Consider the following 20926-nt stretch of genomic DNA (forward strand, 5'->3'; position numbering starts at 1 on the left):
GGTGTGTTGTATGGGAGAGGGACTCAGGCCTGGGGACCTCCCTGTAGAGTGGGGCTCCAGTGGGGCCTCCCCACCTCCTTGGCTTTTCCTACCACACCTATATTGTTGGTAACGTGAGACACTTCTATAAAAATAAGCCCCTTTTGAAAGGTGCCTATGAGGAGGAGATGGAGGTCAGGTCAGCTCAAAGCTGGATGGCTGTTGACAGGCACCTGACGAGACAACAGAGGCCCTCTAGCTCTTCTAGGCACTGTCAGCAGTCACAAGTGGAAGACAGTCCCTGCAAGGAGGAAACACCACCACTCTGACCACAGCCAAGTGAAAACAAATATTTTTATTTCAGCGTCTGGAGGTGGAGATGAGCAAGCAGAGGGGTTCCCACAGGGGAGGAGGTCAGGCCAGTGGGCTCCGAAGGTGGCCCAGGGCCAATACACGCCATTAAGATGCAAATAGAAAGGCGAAGCTTCACTGCAGTGACACATGAAGCTTGGGGAGATGAGAAGCAAACTAGGCTTGTGGACGGGCCCATCGAAGTAGGGATTGCAGGGTAGGCAGGAAGGCAGGTTAGAAATTAGCACTGGCTCCTCCCAAGGAGCAAGCAGACAAGCTTGTGGCAGGAGTCACAGGTCACAGCACCTCTGGCCCGGGATGCTGCTTCTCGCTCCCATGTGCAGAAATCATGCTGGCTGCAAGAGCTGGGGCAACCCTGCTGCCAACCTTCCCTGAAAGCTGCCCACAAACCGACAGCACCGAGTCCCCACCTAGAAATCTGGCACCTGTTGGGTCTCGCGTACCCTGGCCCCTTCCTACCATGGCCTTTACAGGAACAGTTTTAGTGCTGGTCTCGATGTCAAAAGAGGAGCGGCTGCCAGCAGGCAGCTCCCAGAGCAGCTGGTGCTCCCTTCCGGGAGCCAGAAAAGATGCCTGTCACCCACAGGTTCCCAGCACTGCTAACTACACTTGTAGTGTGAACCCAGCTCAGAAGTAGCTGTGTGTCCTGAAATACTAAGATACTGAATTCTGATGCTCAAGTCTGCAGGTACTGTTGGTGGCGGAGGTGGAGGAATATGGCCTGGCACCCCAGTGAGGGTACCATCTGCTACTGTCCCCAAGGGGGACAGGTAGAAGGGGTAATTGCTGCCTAAAGAGGTTTGTTTCAGGCTAAGGATTCCCTGGCCCTGCAGCATTCTGGGGAGCCCTTGGCTCCTGGACTGGCGGGGATGTCCTGGGGCTCCTCAGAAGCAGGGTACTGCCTGTTCCTACAGGCTGGGGGCACAGGGCTGCCTGAGTGAGGCATAGCCCCCCCAGGGCTGAGCACCAATGCAGAGAGGGGGCTGGGAGAGGATGGGCAGGCTTGTCAGCAGAGGCAGCAAAAGCGCTGGAAACCAGGAAAAAGCTGGAGCAGCCTTCCAACCCACAGCAAGGCAAGGCCCCAACAGGACATCAGGAGAGAGGCAGGGGTGGGTGGGATACCCTGTGTCTGTCCTACTCGGGACCCTACACAATCAGCCTGCAGGGCTGGTTCTTTTGGCCTTGGCTGGAAAGCCTGAGCTCCAGGACCCCTCCCTGGGAATCAGAGGTGGTGGGGCTGACCTACATGGGGGTGGGTCTCAGGCCACAGGTCTCTGGAGCAGGTGGAGCAGGCAGGTGGGGCCTGCATGCACAGGGGTGATATGCAGCTTGGGGCCTGGGTTCCAGGAGGGCACAGGGCTGCAGGAGAGGTGGGTTTTCACTGTACCTGACAAGCATCTTGGGGTACCCACTGGGCAAGGATGTTTTTTCTAAATATTAAGACGGCCCCAGGACTGGAGATCAGGGTGAGGTGCTGCATCAAAGGGGCACAAGAACCTTTCTGGCCAGAACAGTTTTCTGGCCTTCCTTCTAAGCCTTGGCCCCTCTGTCCACACCCAGTACACTCACCTCTGGAGTGTAGAAGTAGAAGGGGTCAGTGGCCTGGTGCCAGAAAACCTTCTCTCCTGCTGCATGAATTCAGATTGCAGGTGGGGTGTGGGGAAGGGGCTTGCAGGGTATCTCCTGGGGCAGGCCACAGGCTGCCCAGGTCAGGACCCCTGGGTTTCTGCTGTCTGCCACTGTAAGCCGTGGCCTCCGAGGTGGCTGCTCCAAGGGCCACTGGGCCCAATGCCATTTCTGTGCAACTGAATAAATAAAAAGGCTGGGTTTTTTCCCCGGCACTTTTTTTTTTTTTTTAAAGTTTACTGTGCATTATACAATCTAAAAATAAATGAAATCGAGTCTATGAAATTTATAAAATTCCATCCCTTCTCTATAAAATACTGTCACACTAGTGTGACTCTCTCCCGGTACAGAAACACCAGGGCCCACATGGCCACTCTGCCCTGTCCCCGACTGGCGCTGCGAGCAAATGCGTGTTGGGTGGATGGCGGCGCGGCAAAGGAAGCACGAAGAAATACAAAAGTGAATGCACTTGCTACGAAGGCCAGCTTTCCTAACAGGTGCCGCGTGGCATGGGGCCCCAGTCCCTTCAGCTCCACTTCCCATCTCGCCCTGCTGAATGAAGACAGAGCTCAGCCCTGCGCCAGAAGCACCTGGGCCCCAGGTGACAGGGTCTCTGCGAGCGGGGTTCACAGTGACGGGGCAGCAAGTGGGCAGGCGGGCGAGCAGGTGGCTGGGTGGGGACCGCAGGGGCCCCCCGCACGGGCCCAAAGGAAGAGCTGGGCCTCAGCAATGAGGTCAAGTCCGTTCTCAAGGAGGGAGGACCCTGCCTCGGAACAAGACATTAGGAAGTGCCCCACCCCTCCTGCGAGACAGGCCTTTGGTATGTGACAAGGGCGACTGGAGAAGAGGCGGCAGGTGTTTCTGGGACGGGTTTTGGCGTCGGTCAACCTCCAGAGTCAGCACCAAAGGCATGTGCGGCAGGCACCACCTGACGGACGAGATAGCACCGCGGCCAGGCTGTTGGTGACACTGTGCTGGGCCGGTCCTCCAGACAGGCGTCTTTATACATCTCTTCTTATATATAGATATTTATATTTCTGAATAAGTTGCCTTTTACCACTTAGATGGAATAAAATAAGTCAGAATTGTTTTTACTTTTTAAAAAAAACGATAAATACTTTATCTAAAACTATCAACAGTACAAACTGGAGCCACTTTTCAGCCTCCCTCCTGCAGTCGGTCACAGCTCGGATTCACAGTAGAGCGCGCTCTGTCCTTTCCTTGTGTCTGTCTTTCTGCCGGCCAGTAGTTGAGTGGCAGCCCCTGCGGGCAGGGCGAGCACCGTTGGGCGGCAGCGGCCCGCGTTGGTCCACACCGTCCTTGCATAGGTCATGCGGTTGAGGTAGAAGGCCTAGATACCTGGGGGCGGCAGAGCGGGGGGAAGAGCAGGCTGTCAGTGCTGGGCTCCCACAAGCCCAAGCTTCAACCCAGACCAAGGAATCAAGTGTCTGCGACCCCGCTCCTGCCTTCCCACGGAGGAAGGGGCCTGTGGAGCAGGCCAGAGCCTATGGAGCCCTCTGCTCTCTGGTCCAGTGTAGGCTCTGAGCCAGAGGCGAGAGGCAGCTATGACAGAGCCCCTGGCCCACAGTGCCTGGTGGGGTCTCCTGAGCCTCTGCCTGGTGCCAAGGTGGTTGAGAGTGGCACAGGGGTGGACCCCCCACCTCCCAGGTCACCACAGTTGTCACAGCTCACAAGTGGTGGCAGTAGGGCAGAGGGCAGCAACAACACCCAAGGAGGCTGGGGCATAGTTCAGCCCATGGGTGAACCATTAATACAGATGTGGAGACACAGAGACACACCCTCCTGGCTCGCTGAGCCGGCTCCTGTGACAAGCCAGGCATGTTCTGCTGCAGAACATACCAGCTCCCCAGGAGAGAGGCAGGTGTGGGCGAACATAAAGTGCTTGAAACTCAGAGTCTTCCCGTCTCCAAGACAATCCTGTAGGTAGGCCCAGGCCCAGCATGCACTGCCCTGACCTGACAACGTGCATCGTCAAGTGAGAGCTGCCCCGCTACTGAGGGCCCCTCCAACGGGACCAAAGCACACCTACCTCAGGGCTTCTGCTCTGGCCTGCCCGGGGCCAGGAGCCAAGCCTCACACTTATTTCCACATGAGCAGCCACCAAATAGCGGGGCAGACTGCCCCAGCCCCCCCTGTACCCTAGAGGACAGACCTGCCCAGGAAGGCCCTTTGCTCCCACCGAGTCTGGCAGGCCTGGACAGTTCTCCCCTGGGCACATGGGCCAGGCCAGAAGCTCCTGTGTCCCCAAACTGAGCCCTTCCCAGCAGTGGTGGGGTGAGAACAGCGGCTGGGAGCCTGGGGAACTCACACCATAGTCTAGAAGTTACCACAGGCCTCAAAGTTCAGAGAGGGCACAGCGGAGGGACAACCTGCCTCAGCTCCGAGTCAGGCTTAGAGACTGAAAGGGGCTCCACACCTGGTTGTGGAGCTCCCACAAGTGGCCCCACCTGCACCTTCCTCACCCTGGCCCTATTTACTGAACCTGCTCCAGGGGCCCTGCCTCAGAGTTAACTGGAAAAGTCCATGTCTGCCAGGTTGGCTACATACCAGGAACCTTAAATGTGTTTTCTTTTGACAAAACCCTACAAGGTTTATTCCAGGAACAGGCCCAGAGGTCTGACAGCAGGTCAGTGGCAAAGCCGGCGCCCACGGGGGATGGCCCATCACCTGCCCCAGCTCCTGGGGTCTGGTGATAGCAGAGACGCTTTGGAGCTAAAACATCTCACTCGGCCACGGTCCCACCAAGCAGGAGGACAGGCTCCGGCACTGCCCTGCATCACCCAGCCACCATGAGCCCTTCCCACAGCACTGACCCAACAGACACCCATGGGGCCTCTGCGTTTGGTGGGTCACCAAGGAGCAGGAGTCCTCAGGGACCTTGCACCAGGTCCAGGCAGGGCCTGGTGGTCAGAGGGGCACACAGAAACTTGGTCCTCTCTTCCCACCTCTGCTGGCCCCACTGCGCAGGCCACGCCCAGACTGGCGCTTCCTAGGGCTTGTCCTAAACCAGGTCCAGCCTCGGCAAGCAGGGTTTCCCTGACCTCCCTGTGCCCTTTTCCCTCTGTGCCTCTCAGAACAGCCCAACTGAGGCAGAAGAGGCCCTGCTCACCAGCTGCTGTGGAGTGGCCTCACTCCCCAAGGCTGAGTGAGCCCTCCAGCCCTGCTGATTTCTGCAGAAGGAAGGACAGTTCAATTTCCCATATGAGCCACCTTGTTTGGCTCTGGCCTTACCTTACAAAATATGAACTGCTAGCTAAGCAAGGTCTTTATCGCGGCTTAACCCCCGAAAGGTGCGAGGCATAAGAAGGCGGCATGCCAAGGGAAACCCACACAGCGGGTGGCCCCGTCGAGCTGGCTTGTGGGATCAAGGGCGCGGCCGGCGCCAGGGCCAGCCGGGGCAGAGGCTGGTGGTGGACCGTGAAGGAGGGCCGGGAGACCTTGTGTGGGAGGGAAGCCAGCTTGATAGACAAAGAGGCGTTAGCAGGCTGGAGCGAGGCAGCAGAGGAAGGGGGTAAGAGAGCTTGGTTAGCCGGGATGGACGCGAGGTTCTGCAGAAGCACGGGCTCAGAGTTAGAAGCGAGCAGCGGGGGTGGGGGAGGCAAGGCGACGTTAGGCGGGGGGGCGTGGTGGGGGGGCTGCACCGGAGCTCGGGGTAGGTGCTGAGGAGGAAGCGGGGGAATTGGGGGAGGCCTATTCTCGACAGAGACAGGGGCCTGAAAGGAAGAGGCGGAGGAGCTGGCAGCCGCCTGCAGCGGGTTTAAGCTCAGCGAGGTGCTGCTACAGACAGCACTGCTGCCGAAACTGGCTCCAAACGGATGAGAAGAGGCAGAAGGCACCGCATGGTTAAAGACACCTGCAAACAGGAGAGAGAAACTCAGCTTCAACAGACGGGCACGTTCCAGCACAAGGAGAAACACACGCACGCGCAGACACACGCAAGGGGTAAAGCAAGTAATGGTTCCAGCCCCATGTCACGTGTGCAGGGTCAGAGCAGCAAGCAGCAACAGCAGCTCCCATGGCCAGGCCAGGGGACTTACCTGCAGGCTGGGCCTGGAGCCGCCAGGAGGGGCCCAAGGCTGCGCCCGAGAAGAAGGGGTGGCCCCGGCACTGGTTGGGTATGCAACCCCACGGATGGCTCCTGATACCAGACTTCCCCCCCCCACCAGACCCCTGGACCAAGCCCATCTGCTCTGCACCTCCTGCCTGGGCCATGTCCCACAGAGCCGTCAGCAGCAGGGGCTCACAGGGACTCGTTCACACCCAACGCCAGCTCACAAAAGTGGCCACCAGGCCCAAGGGTGGTCAGTCACTCTTAAACGAACAGCCTCCACTGAGAGGAGGTGAGGCCCTGGTCTTGTGCACCAGGGTTTTCTGAAAATAAGAGGGAACAAGTACAACTGGTCAGACCCAGATCAGCTGGGCCCGCAGCACGGAGATCTGCTCCCAAGAGGGCAGCCCCTTCTGAGGGCATGAAAGGAGCAAGACGGCAGGGACAAAGCAGCCTGGCTGCCACAGCCTCACTCCCTCCAGGGAGCCCTGGAAGAGAACGTGTGAGCAGCTAGCTCATGGTTAAACCTGTAGAATGAGGGTCTCACACAGGAAGTCAATGCCACTCCCCAGGGCTCTGGGCCCCACGTCCTACAGGGGACTGGGACTGAATGTGGACAGAGCCGTGCAGTGTGCCTACCTCCGACGGTCCCGCCTGACACCCCGGAGGGGAAAGTGCCCATGGCGTGTGAGTTGGTCAGTCTGGTGGCAGCGGAGGACACGTGCACCAGGCCTGCGGCAGCCGGCACAGAGCTGAACAGGGACTGTAGTACTGATGAGCCTGCCACTGAGCCAAGGTTAGCCTGGAGGGACATGGGGCCCAGCGCGAACTGGGTTGCAGGGGCGAAGGTGCCGAGGAAGGGGCGGTGCGTCTGGGTGGAGGGCGCCGCACTGCCCGTGGAGGACGTCCCTGTGGCGAGGCTTGGGCTGCTAAGGAGGCCCCCAGAGGGTACGGCAGCAGCAGAAATGAAGAGGTTGTGGCCGTTCTTGAAGTCCAGCTCACGGTCCCGGCCTCTGCCGCCCTTGCCACTGTGTGGCAGGGTGACCTTTTCCGAGGACGTGCCCAGCGGCAAGCCGAGATCACCCGCATCCTTGCCTTTGCAGTCCCCCTTGCTGCTGCCCAGTCCATCCAGCTGCCTCTTGTTGAGAAATGGGTTGGCCTCTGAGATACCCATGTCCTTGCCCCGCTGGGAGGGAAAGCTCAGTGGGGCGCTCAGCCCGGCTGCCTCGGGGCCCTTGTGTGAAAGAGAAGCACCATCATTGAAGCTGTGTAAACTGGGGTCTGCAGTCAGGCCCCCTCCAAAGGGGAACCCATTAGAAGGGTTGGTATTTGGGCTGAGTCCATCAGCCCCTGCCAGTGAGCCAGGAAAGCCCTTCCTCGGGTGTGTGGTGATCTTGGCATCGGTAGTACTGGGGTCTTCCAAGGCCGGCCGGAAGGCAAACAAGGAGCTCTGGCTCAGAGCAGAGCCAGCCTGCAGGGGACTGTCGGCAGACTTGGCAAGGCCGATGTCAGAGATGGGCGAGAAGGTGGACTTCCACTTGCTGCTGTTGATTGGCTCACTCGCAGGTGTCAGCTTCCTGCTGGCCAAGCCACCACCTGATCGGAGGGAAGGCAGAGTGTGTAAGGTGGCCCAGAGCCGCTGTAGGGGCTGTGGGTGTGACAGATGCGCAGGATGTTGCAGAGGACTGAACAAAAAGGGAGGCAGGCAGCAAGGCCTGGGGTCTCAGAAAGGGTGAGTGAGAGGAATGCCTCACAGGACCGGCCCTCCTCCAGCTCTGGATTAACCTTTCCATCCTAGAGACATGCATTTAGGCCAGAACATGGCTTTGGGAGGGACAGAAGGGGTTGTCCTTGGGGGTGAAAGAGGAGCCCGAAGATGAAGACAGCCTTTCTGGAGGGAGGGGTAGTGTGTGCATAAAGAAAACTTAGATACTCTGATCTAACTACAAACGCGATTGTGAACCATCTTCCCAGGAAGGCCGGAGACCCCTGAGCTACCACCTGCCCAGGGGGGAGCGTGTGGGCGGACCATGAAGGCACCCACACTACCTTCTTCAACAGGGACCGCCACGTATCAAAGAGAACAAGGCGGGAGGAAGCCCTCAAAGCCCATTTGGTTCCCGGCCAAAAGCAAGGCCCTTCCTGTCCATTAGGAGGGGGGCAGCACAGTGAGAGCAAAGCGGCATGGCCTGACCCCAGGGGCTCAGGGGGCATCAAGCCCACAGGGACAGGTGGATCCCAGATCCCAGGGCCACCCCAGGGTTCATGCAGGGAGCAGATGCTTCGGGTCCACTTGTTACTCACCATTTTCCAAACTTTTCGGGGGAGATTTGCTCTCTAAGGAGATTGTTGCAATTTTTCTTTCAATTCTATGTTTAAGAAAAGTAGAAGATGATGAATACTTGAAGCACATTTGTACAGTAGAAGAACCACGGGAGCATTAGCAACAGAGGGCGCGGGAGAGCCAGGGGACCCTGGTCAGCACAGAGAAGCCTGCAGGCTCTCCAGGAGGGGTCCGTGAGGCCCCGCAGTGGCAGCCCTGGGCCCGCGCCCTGGCCGCGCCTGTGCTGTGGCCCCAGCTCACCTCCAGGCCCTGGGAATCTCTGTCACCTGAAGGAAGAGGGGCCTTGGGGATGGGCTCAGAGCTTGGCCATGGCACAAAAGGAAGGGACGTGCTTTCCCGACACAGAGAAAAATATCCAGTTCCTAAATACACCTGTCTCTGTTATAAGTTTTCTCTAGTAAGCTCCTTCTATAACCTTGGGTACATGTCATGGGACAGGATAGCAACTGGAGTGTATTTGTGGTTAATACTTTTACGGTGTGTCCCAAAGGGCACTCTATGACTAAACAGGGCCTGAACATTTGCAGTCAGACACTCCCATCACGCAGGGAGCACCCGCACTCAAAGTCTTCAAACCTGATTTAAGCATGTGGAAAAGAAACAAAGTGAAATATTTGGGTATAAAAAAAAAAGCACAAGCACAAAAGCAAAACCCAGGTAATATGGATTTCATTCAAATTGAAAACTGTTTGACTTCAAAAGATACTATTAAAAAACTGAAAGGAAAACACAAAGAATGGGAGAAAATATTTGCAAATCATAGATTTGATAAAGGGTATGTATTAAGAATATATAAGAAATCTAATAGAAACACACACAAGACAAATAACCCCACTGGAAAGTGGGTAAAGGACTTGAGTAGACAGTTCTCCTAAGGAGATATACAAAATAACCAAAACTCACATGAAAAGATGCTCAATATTAGTTAGCATCAGAGAAATGCTAATCAAAATCGCAGTGAGATGCCATTTCACGCCTTCTAGGATAGTTGTTGTCAAAAACACCATCACCAATGTTGGAGAGGATGCAGAGAAATTACAACCCTCATATGTTGTCAGTGGGAACATAAATGGTACAGCTACTGCAGAAAAGACATCAAGTTCTCAAAAAAGTAAACAAAGTTACCATAAGACCCAGCAACTCCACTCCTAAGATATATGCCCAAGAGAAATGCAAACACACACGTACGTAAAAGCTTGTACACAAATGTCCTCAGCAGCCCGATTCACAATTGCCAAAGGTGGAAGCAACCCAAGTGTCAGTCAATGGATGAATGGATACACAAAATAGGGCCAATCCAGACAACAGAATGTTACGCAGTCATACAGAGGAATGGAGTACTGGTCTACCCCACAACACTGCTGAGCCTTGAAAACGTTTTGCTAAGTGGAAGAAGCCAACACAAAGGGCTGCATATTGTATGATTCCTTTGACGTAAAATACCCAGGATAAGTGAATCCACAGAAACAGAAAGTAGATACTGGATGCAGGGGCTGTGGGGATGGGGAGTGATAACTAAAGGCTGTGAGGTCTCCTTTTGGGGGGGTGGAAATGTTCTGGAGCTAGATAGAGGTGATCGCTGCACAACTATGTGAATTTAATGAAAGCCCCTGGATTTAAGGCTTTCAGTGGGTGAACCGTTCAGTGTGTGTATGGTAAAGTTGTTACTCGGCCAGTGGCTGAGTTGGGACATGGACCAAGAGACAGTGGTTCTTCAGTGGATGCTGCTGATGCAGGCTCAGCCCCCACCCCGCCACAAAGGCTCTAACCTCCAACTTGGCCACAAGTTCACCCGAGGCAGAGGTGGCTCCAGTGCCTGGAGCTACTGTGACAAAGCAGTTTCTTGCAAAGCAAACGCCAAAGACCCCCAAAAGTCGGCAGCTGGTGGAGAGCAGCACATTAGGAATCTACTCCTGGAGGGTCAAGAGGCCACCAGCTTCCTCTAAGTGATAAAGGGCATTTATGAAAAAACTCACAGCAAAGGTACTCAATGGTGAGAGACTGACAGCTCTCCCCCTAAAACCAGGAAACAGACAAGGATACCTGCAGTCATCACTGTTATTCAACATATCCTACTGGAAGTTCTGCCAGAACAATCAGGTAAGTAAAAGAAATAACAGGCATCCAAATTGGAAAGGAAGAAGTAAATATTCACTAATCACAGATGACACGATACTATATACAAAAAACCCCAAAGAATCCACAAGAAAGGGGGCTGAGCCTGAATCAGCAGTGTCCACTCAAGAAAGCTACTGGAGCTAATAAACAAATTCCGCAAAGTGGCAGGATACAAGATAAGCACGCAGTCAGTTGTGTTGCTATACACCAATAATGAACAATATGAAAATGAAAGTGAGAAAACAAATCCATTCCCAAAAGAATGAAATGCCTAGGAATAAACTTAATCAAGGAGCTAAAAGATTTATACACTGAAAACTACAAAACACTACTGACAGAAATTAAATACCTAAATAAAGGGAAAGATATCCCATGTTCATGGACTGAAAGACTTAAAATTGTTAAGATATCAGTACTGCCTCAACCGTTCTACAAATTCAATGAAATTCCAGCAGTCTTTTTTTTTTCTTTTGCAGAAATGGAAAAACTTATCCTCAAATTCATATGGAATTGCAAGGGGACCTAAAGAGCCAAAACTATCTTGAAAAAGAACAAAGAGGATTCACAGTTCCTGATTTCAAAACTTACTACAAAGCTACAGTAATTAAAAGTATGGTACTGGCATAAGGATAAACACATCGACAAATGGAATAGAATGGAGAATCCAAAGACAAATCAACTCATCAATAGCCAGCTAATTTTTGACAAGGAGTCTAAGTCCATTCAAAGAGTAAAGAAGAGTCTCTTTCACTATGGTGCTGGGACAACTAGAAATCCACATGCAAAAGAATGAATGTGGACTCCTACCCGGACAAAATTAGTTAAAAATGGATCAAAGACTTAAATACAGGAACAAATATCATAAAATTCTAATAAGAAAACATAGGAAAATATTTTCAGTACCTGGTAGCAGCCTATGGGTTTTTAGATTTTACACCAAAGCATAAGCAACAAAATAAATTAAGTGGGCTTAAAAAAAAATTCTATGCCTCAAAAGACATTATCAAGGAAGTATGAAGACAACCCATAGACTAGAAAGAAAATATTTGGAGGATTAATATCAAGAAAATATATTAAAAAAAAAAAACCCTTACAACTGAACAAAAAGACATCACCATTAAACAATAGGGGGTGGTTCAGTGGTAGAATGCTCGCCTGCCATGTGGAGTCCTGGTTTTGCCAATGCACCAAAAAAAAAAAAAGAAAAGAAAAAGACCACAGATCTGAGTAGACATTTCTCTAAAGAAGAGAGTCAAATGGCAAATAAACACATGAAAAGATGCTCAACTTCATTAGCCTTTAGAGACATAGAAATCAAAACTATAATGAGATATCACATCATACCTACTAGGATGGTTATTCTTAACAAGACTGGAAATAAGCACTGGCAACCATGTAGAGAAACAGGAACCCTCGGGAACTGTTCATGAGAATGTAAGATGGTAAGCCACTGTGAAAGACTTAGCAGTTCCTCAGAAAGTTGAACACAGAACTACCATATTAGCCGGCAATCCTACTCACAGAAGAATTGAAAGCAGGGACTCAACAGGTACTTGCACACCAGTGTTCATCACGTCATTATTCACAGTAGACAAAAGGTGGAAGCAACCCAAGTGTCCCTCAACAGAGGAACAGATAAACAAAACGTAACATCCATACTGTGGAATATCTTCCGCCACAAAAAGAAGTGCTGGCATAAGCTAGGACGTGGATAAACCTCGAAGACATAACATTGGATGAAAGAAGCTAGTCACATGAGGACAAACATTATATGATTTCTCTTACACGAAATACTTAGAATAAGCAAATTCACAAAGAAGTAGAATAGTGGTTACCAAGGGGTGGCGGGAAGGGAATGGGGGTTACTGCTACATGGATGTGAGTTTGGGTTTGTGATGATGAAAACAGCCTAGAAAAAGATGGTGGTGGAAGTCCCATGGTCTTGTCATTGTTCTAAAAAAGACTCGTCCACTTAAGACAGCTAAAATGATGTTTGTGTCATTATACTTTACCACCACTAAAAATAAATAAAGAAAAAGATGCCGCCAGGATGCTCCATCCATCACTGGCACGGGAAGCCTCCTGTCCCTACCACCAGGCTGTCTACCAGGCCTCTGAGATGACCCTCCAGCCCCTGCCAGACCCCTCCATTCACCCCCCCCAGCCCCCACCAGGCCCCTCCCCACTCACCTGGTGCTGCTGGGCTCATCCTCGGAGCCCTGCTCCTCGTCTGACGTCAGGGGGGAGTAGTGTGCCCCGTTCGTCTGGCTCAGGGGCTTCTCCTTTTTGAGCACAGGGGGCTGGTCGTTGTCCTGGTAAGGGACAGGAGAGCTCTTCAGGGAGTTTTCAGGGGACGAGATGGCCGTGATTTCCAAAGGTTGATTAATGTTATTGACCTAAGGGGTCAAAAACAAAACACGCACTCACACAGATACGGGCATGCACATGCACCCTGTTCACCGGGCGGGTTCAGCGGCCAACACCCCCCACCCCACCCCGGCTCTGTGCTCCTCAAAACACATGGCCCCTCCTACTGAGCAATCACCAAGCCCTGCCCAGCGGCAGGAGCACCAGACTCAGGGGTTTCGAGGCTGAGATCAAGCCTAGAAAACCAAAGTACACCCAAAGAATAAGAGTGGCGCTCCTAACGGGGGAAAACTCAACTTCCTCAAGTTGAATTCTTGATATTCTCACAAGCAGTGTGGACAACCAAAGCTATAGGCTGAGCCCCCGGTCTTGGGGTTTGTTCATATGAAACTTAACCCCACAGGGGATAGGTCAAGCCTACTTAAAAGTAAGCCTAAGAGTTACCCCCAAGAGAACCTCTTTTGTTGCTCAGATGTGGCCTCTCTCTCCAGCCAACACAGCAAGCAGACTCACCACCCTCCCCCTGTCTACATGGGACATGACTACCAGGAGTGTGGCTCTTCCTGGCAGCATGGGACAGAAATCCCAGAATGAGCTGAGATTCAGAATCAAGGGATTGAGAAAAACTCTAGAATGAGCTGAGACCCAGGATCAAGGGATTGAGAAAACCTTCTCAACCAAAAGGGAGAAGAGTGAAATGAGACAAAGTGTCAATGGCAGAGAGATTCCAAACAGAGTAGAGAGGTTATCCTGGAGGTTATTCTTATGCGTTAAGTAGATATCACCTTGTTAGTCAAGATGTAATGGAGAGGCTGGAGGGAACTGCCTGAAAATGTAGAGCTGTGTTCCAGTAGCCATGTTTCTTGAGGATGATTGAATAATGATACAGCTGTCACAATGTGACTGTGTGATTGTGAAAACCTTGTGTCTGATGCTCCTTTTATCTACCTTGTCAACAAAGGAGTAGAACATATGGAATAAAAATAAATAATAGGGGGAATAAATGCTAAAATAAATTTAGTTTAAATGCTAGTGATCAACAAAAGCAAGGGGTAAGGGGTATGGTAGGTATAATCTTTTTTTTTCTTTCCTGTGTTCGTTTTATTTCTTTTTCTATTGTCTTTTTAGTTCTTTTTCTAAATTGATGCTAATGTTCTGGGAAATGATCATGATGATGAATATGCAACTACGTGATGATATTGTGAATTGCTGAGTGTATGTGTTGGGAATGTTTGTGTTTCTTGTAATTTTTTTTAATTAATAAAAAATTAAATTAAGTAAAAAAAAAAAAAAAAAAAAAAAAAGAGTGGCGCTCCTAGTGACAGCTCACACGCCTGGCTCTATCTTCCAGGGCTGCACAGACACTGGCGGGCCTTAGGGCTGTCTGCAGCCTGAAGCTGCCCCTTCTGGATTGGGAAAGCTGGCACTTGGCCGTGGTACAGCCTCCTCTGGGCTCCCTAGCCCAGCGCTAGACTTGCCTGTGCTCTAAGTATAATGGACCACAACGCTCAGGCATCAGTCTGCCCACCAAAATGTAGGCTTGGGTGGACAGGGCAGGCTGAACACCACCTGGGGCCTGCTTGGGCCCCCTGACCTCCTTTTTTCCAGTTCTTTCCTCATTTGCCTCCCTGCAAGCTCTCCTGTCTCACCATGGAGTTGAGGTTGAGGGGAGACCCTGATGACTGTGTGAAGAGGCCAGCCACAGACGGCAGGGCCCGGCGCTTGGGGGACACTCCTGTGCTCAGGCTGGGGGTCCCTGCTGAGGACCGCTTCCTCCGTCCCCGCTTGCGGCTGTCCTGTCCGTGGCCTGGCCCGCAGTCCCCCCGGGTGTTGGCAGCCATGGGGCTGTGCTTGCTAGACGGAGAGTGCTTGGCGCTGCCCGCCCCAGCCGTGACGGTAAAGACAATTCTCCTCTTGGCTTCACTCTCTGGGTCGGAGAAGCCTGAATCAGAGGGCAGGTCTCCTTTGCTGGCATCAGGAAGCACACCCTGGGAGACCCCGCCGAGTCTGGGACTGGCAGCGAGCTGGTGGGCAGGGGAGGCTGGGCCGGGGATCCGGGGCTGCACCAGCAAGGGGGGGTGCTGTGGCGTTGAGCTTCGGGACCCCGTGGTGGTGAAGAGACTCCCCGAACTGGAGGACTCGTCCAAGGGGGCTGGTTCGGCTCCGGGGGCAGGTGGTGCTGGGCTGCTCACAAGGGCCCCGCTGACAGCCACTGAGCCAGCATAGGAGAAGCCTGTGAAGAGATGACAGACTCAGGGGATGCATGTGGCCGTGTCACCTGAAGCCCACAGCAGGGACAGGAACAGTGAGGGGGGGTGAGGGTAGACACTGAGACCCCATCTGGGACAGAAATGTCTGGAAGGCAAAGGGGGTGCGCGCTGCCATGGACTAGGAACTGCAGGGCTTTGAAGCTCCCGAAGGCTTGGGGCTTCCAGTTCCCCAGCCAAGCTCCAGGAACTTTCCTCCTCCAGAAGCTCCTGGGAGCTGCAGAGGTGGGACTGGGTAGGGTAGGAGAGGTCCCAAGAGTCAGACATAGCCTTGATACCACTTGAGTGGATCTGGAAGGTTCTCAATTCTGTGTAGAAAGTGTGGAAAAGGAAAAATGTCAACAAACAGTGAGCCCAGGTAAAGGTGGTGAAGCAGAAAGGCCCGGACAGGAGGGGTCAGAAGACAGACACCTTCTCTCCACCTTGCCACCATTACGCAGCCCGGGCCCTCCCCAACATGGGCCTCCCCCAAGCTCACCCCTCTGCCAGGCACCCCCGCCCACTGGAGATGGGCCTGCTGCAGGCCTCAGCCCACATGTGCCTGCCCCCGAATCCTTTCCAAGCAACCCCCCCCAAGCAGGTGTGCTCATCCCTAATTGCACTCAGAACACACCACCTGTCTTCCCGACAACGTCCCCGACACATGCCCAACCACGCATGCAGTAGGGTCTGGGCTCTGCCTGTGACAGCCATCAAGGCCAAGGCCAACCCGTCTGTCCTCAATGGCACAGGTATGGGCAGAACGGCACTTCTAGCCCAACACAGGGCAAAGGCCCCTCAGCACCTGACTGCAAGGGCCCTCTGGCATGGTTTCGGGCAGCACAGCCTGGAGGAGTAGATGCTGTTTGCTGGGTCCAGTGTGCCCACTTAGGCAGAATACTCTGCCAGCCCTTGAACGACAGTAGTACCTGTGGTCTTAAGCCACTGACCTGGGGATACTGAACAACCCTAAGTGACATAGGGCCAGGGGGCCTCTAAGCACTACTCTCCCATCACAGTCCACCAGGAGGCAGGCACCTGAGAGACAGATGTGGGTTTCTAGGCCCAGAGGGAGCAGGCAGGAGCCCTGGCAAATGTTTCCATCAGCAGGGCTGCCATGTGCTCTGGCAGTGCAGTCTTTTAGGCATATGAGAAGGTCACGGTACTAGGCAGGGCTCTGGACCCTAGAAAGGGGCAAGGAGGAGACAGCACAGCCCACTACAGACCCTGTCACTCCCAGACCCTGACCCCAACATATGGCTACACGGTCTCGCCCACATGCCAGGCAGGCTGGTATCCCAAGTGAAGGGCATGGGTGCATGGGTTCTATCTAGGAAACCCTCTGGAAATGGAGTGAGAGAAGGCTAGGGAGCCCTCAGACACCCATATGGCCCTGCCGACGACCTAGCTCACAAACTCAACACCCTAAGCCCTGTCACAGACCCCTTTCTCAGATGCTTACAACCCCGCAGTGAGAAACCTACTGATTAGTTAATGCAGATGAAATAGACAAATTCCTAGAAACACCTAACATCAAAGAAAAGTACTGGATGAGATGGCTTCGCTGATGAATTCTACCAAACGTTTAAGGAAGAAGTAACACCAATCCTGCTCAAACTTTTCCAGAGAATTCAAGAGGAGGGAACACTCCCTAATCCACTCTCTGAGGCCAAAATGACCTGACCCCAAAGACTGATAAATGTGGTACAAGAAAAGAAAATTACAGGCCAAGTTCTTTTATAAATACAGAGACTAAAATCCTTAATAAAATACTAATGAACCAAATCCAATGGTATTTTAAAAAGAATATAAACCACGACAAAGTGGGAATTCTCCCAGGAATGCAAGGATCATTTGACGTAACAAAAACCTGCCACTGTTAACAGAAGGAAGAGAAAAGCCACATGGCCATCTCAATCAAGGCAAAAGAGGCAGGTGACAAACTCCAGCTCACTTCCATCACAAAGACACTTAGGAAATTAGGAGTAGAAGAGAATTTCCCTAATATAATCAAGGGTGTTTCTGAAAAAAACCCAGTTAAAGCGGCTCACAGCAGTCACTAAACAGTTGAAAGACTGAGCAAGGCAAGGTGGTGCCTTTCTCCTTCTGATCAACATTGTACGCCAAGTGCTAGCCAGAGCAACTAGGCAAGAAAAAGAAATAAAAGGCACTGGGATTGGAAAGGAAGAAGCAAATGACCCTCATTAGATGACACAACCTTACATACAGCAAAGCCAGAGGAATCAAGAAAACTGTTAGACAAATGTTAAAATAAATTTAGTAGACTGAAATGCTAGTGATCAATGAAAGGGAGGGGTAAGGGGTATGGTACGTATGAATTTTTTTCTGTTGTCTTTTTACTTCTTTTTCTAAATTGTGCAAATGTTCTAAGAAATGATCATGATGATGAATATGCAACTATGCAACGATACTGTGAATTACTCATTATATATGCAGAACGGAATGATCATGTTAAGAATGTTTGTGTTTGTTGTCATATTTTAAAAAAATTTAAAAAATAATTTAAAAATTTACAAAAAAAAAGAAAATTGTTAGAGCAAATAAATTAACTCAGCAAAGTAGCAGCATACAAGGTGAACACATGAAAATCACCTGTGTTTCAATACATTAGCAATGAACAATCCAAAGACGAATTTAAGAGAACTCCATTTACAATAGCATTCAAAAGAATAAAATATCTAGGAATGAATTTCTCCAAGGAGCTGAAAGACATATAGTAAAAGTTACAAAACATTGCTAAAAGAAATTAAAGACCTAAATAAATGGTAGGACACCTCAGGTTCATGAATTGGAAGACTTAATATTGTTAGGATATCAACACTACCCAAAGCCAACATAAACCCTTTCAAAAGGATTTCTGTAGAAATGGAAAATTCTGTCCTCAAATTCATGTGGAATTATGAGGTCATCTGAATACCAAAACAATTTTGAAAAGGAAGAACAAAGTCAGAGGAGTGGCATTTTGCAATTTCAAAAGGTACTACATAATCAAAACTGAGAGGTTCTGGCATGAAGACAGATGTCTAGACCACCGGAATAAAACTCAGAGTCCAGAAACAGACCCACATATCGCTGGCTGGGGGTGTTTTCAATAAGGGTGCCAAGTCCACACAATGGAGAAAGAATCTCTTCAACAAATGGTGCTGGGACAACTGAAAACCCACAGGCAAAGAAGGAATGCAGACCCCTACCTCACATACATACAAAAATGAACTCAAAATGGATCAAGGATCTAAATATAAGAAGTCAAGCCATAAAACTCTTAAGATACCTCAGGCGCAAATCTTCATGACCTTGGATTCAGCAATGGATTCTTAGAAATGATATGGGCAACAGAAGAAACAACAGAAAAAAATGGACCACATCAAAATGAAAAACTTTTGTGCATCAAAGGCCATTACCAAGAAAGCAAAAGAACAACCTACAGAATGGGAGAAAACAATTGCAAATCATATCCAGAATATGTAAAGAACTTTTAGAACATAACAATTAAACTTAACAAAGGATGACAGTCAGCATACCCATACAGGAACTGCTTAAAAAGTTGAAAAAGTGATTAGACATCGAGTAGAGATATGAACGAAGTTCTTCTGGATAGGTCTAAGGTATATCAGAATATTGGGTAAAGGATGATACCATCCATATCTTAAAACATCAACTTCTGTGTGAGACTAAAGGGAGAGATGTTTATTTGGTGCAAAATTTATATTTTGAGTAATGCATTTCCTAATTAAGCCGTATGGTCAGTTTAGTTGTACACCATAAGTACAGGTATTTTTGAATAGGGTGTGAGATTTTGTTGGTTTGTCCAGGTTAGTGTGATGCCCCAATAAATCCCAGAGTGATTTGGACAGTGAATAAAGAAGTATTTGCAAAATGGGGGAAAAAAGGGAAAGATTCAACTTCCCCATTTGGAGAACTTCTGATACTCTAGCAAGCAGTGGGGACAACTAAATCAATAGGCCAAGCCCTCTATCTTGGGTTTGCCCCTATGAAACTTATTCCTGAAAAGGATAGGCTTAGCCTACTTAAAATCAGGCCTAAGAGTCACCCCCAAAGAACCTCTTTTGTTGCTCAGATGCGGCCTGTCTCTAAACCAACACAGCAAGCAAACTCACTGCCCTCTCCCTATCTATGTGGGACATGACTCCCAGAGGTGTAAATCTCCCTCACACTGTGGGACAGAAATCCTAGAATGAGCTGGGACTCAGCATAAACGGATTGAGAAAACCTTCTTGACTGAAAGGGGAAAGAGAAATGAGACAAAATAAAATGTCAGTGGCTGAGAGATTTCAAACAGAGTTGAGAGGTTATTCTGGAGGTTATGCTTACATGTTATATACATATCCCTTTTTTAGTTCATGGTGTATTAGAGAGCCTAGCAGGAAGTGCCTGAAACTGCAGAGTTGTGTTCCAGTAGCCAAGTTTCTTTTTTTATTTTTTTAACTTTATTTATTAACTTAAAAAAATTAACAAACAAAACATTTAGAAATCATTCCATTCTACATATATAATCAGTAATTCTTAATATCACATAGTTGCATATTCATCATTAATTACTACATTTGCATCGATTTAGAAAAAGAAATAAAAAGACAACAGAAAAAGAAATAAAATAATAGAGAAAAAAACTATACATACCATACCCCTTACCCCTAACTTTCATTTACCACTATTTCAAACTGAATTTAACATTTGTTGCCCCTATTATTCATTTTTATTCCATATGTTCTACTCGTCTGTTGATATAGTAGCTAAAAGGAGCATCAGACATAAGGCTTTCACATTCACAGAGTCTCATTGTGAAAGCTATATCATTGTTCAATCATCATCAAGAAACATGGCTACTGGAACACAGCACTACATTTTCAGGAAATTCCCTTCACCTTCTCCACTACATCTTGAACAACAAGGTGATATCTACTTAATGCGTAAGAATAACCTCCAGGATAACCTCTCGACTCTGTTTGGAATCTCTCAGCCATTGACACTTTGTCTCATTTTACTCTTCACCCTTTTGGTCCAGAAGGTTCTCTCAGTCTCTTGATGTTAATTCTCAGCTCATTCAAGGGTTTTTCTCAGTCCTTTGATGCTGAGTCTCAGCTCATTCCAGGATCTTTGTTCCACGTTGCCAGGAAGGTCCACACCCCTGGGAGTCATGCCCCACGCAGAGAGGGGGAGGGTGGTGAGACTGCTCATCATATTGGCTGGAGAGAGAGGCGACATCTGAGCAACAAAAGAGGCTCTCTTGGGGGTGACTCTTAGGCCTAAATTTTAAGTAGACTTGACCTCTTTTGTGGGGTTAAGTTTCATGTGAACAAACCTCAAGACTGGAGGCTCAGCCTATAGCTTTGGTTGTCCACACTGCTTGTGAGAATATCAAGAATTCAACTTGGGGAAGTTGAATTTCTCCCCACTCTCACCATTTCCCGAAAGGGGCTTGCAAATACTTTTCCAGTCACTGATCAAATCATTCTGGGATTCATCGGGGCATCACTCTGGACAAACCAACAAAACCTCATGTGCTACCTGAGATTCCAAGTACTTACGACATTCAATCAAACTATCTACATGAGTTATAATAGGAAATGCTCTAGTCAAAATCTAAATTTTGTAACAAATAAACATTTTTTGCTTTAGTCTCACACATAAGGTGACATTTTAAAGTATTAGTTATCATCTATTTTCTGCACCCTGCAATAATGACAATCCTTTGTTCTTATGCAAAAACATTTTTAAAATTTGTACACTGTACATTTCACTATTATTATACACTCTAGGCAT

At 49.9% G+C, this 20926-nt stretch overlaps 1 protein-coding gene across 9 annotated transcripts in view; it reads right to left on the minus strand.

The window, feature by feature from the left end:
- Positions 1 to 319: 319 nt before the first annotated feature.
- DOT1L (DOT1 like histone lysine methyltransferase) overlaps positions 320 to 20926 on the minus strand; it is a 105293-nt gene continuing 84686 nt past the window's right edge. For 7 of the 9 annotated variants that reach the window (XM_077121248.1, XM_077121244.1, XM_077121245.1 and 4 more), the window contains 6 exons: positions 14525 to 15108; positions 12699 to 12904; positions 8351 to 8415; positions 6686 to 7642; positions 5230 to 5851; positions 320 to 3336 (listed from right to left, as the gene is read on the minus strand). In XM_077121248.1, coding sequence (XP_076977363.1) covers positions 5265 to 5851; positions 6686 to 7642; positions 8351 to 8415; positions 12699 to 12904; positions 14525 to 15108 — 2399 coding nt within the window. In that variant the 3' untranslated portion in view covers positions 320 to 3336; positions 5230 to 5264. The remainder of the gene's footprint in view (positions 3337 to 5229; positions 5852 to 6685; positions 7643 to 8350; positions 8416 to 12698; positions 12905 to 14524; positions 15109 to 20926) is intronic. The other 2 variants (XM_077121249.1, XM_077121251.1) reach the window with 2 other exon arrangements.

This window comes from Tamandua tetradactyla, chromosome 11 (genome assembly GCF_023851605.1).
Source record: "Tamandua tetradactyla isolate mTamTet1 chromosome 11, mTamTet1.pri, whole genome shotgun sequence".
Classification (NCBI taxonomy): Eukaryota; Metazoa; Chordata; class Mammalia; order Pilosa; family Myrmecophagidae; genus Tamandua; species Tamandua tetradactyla.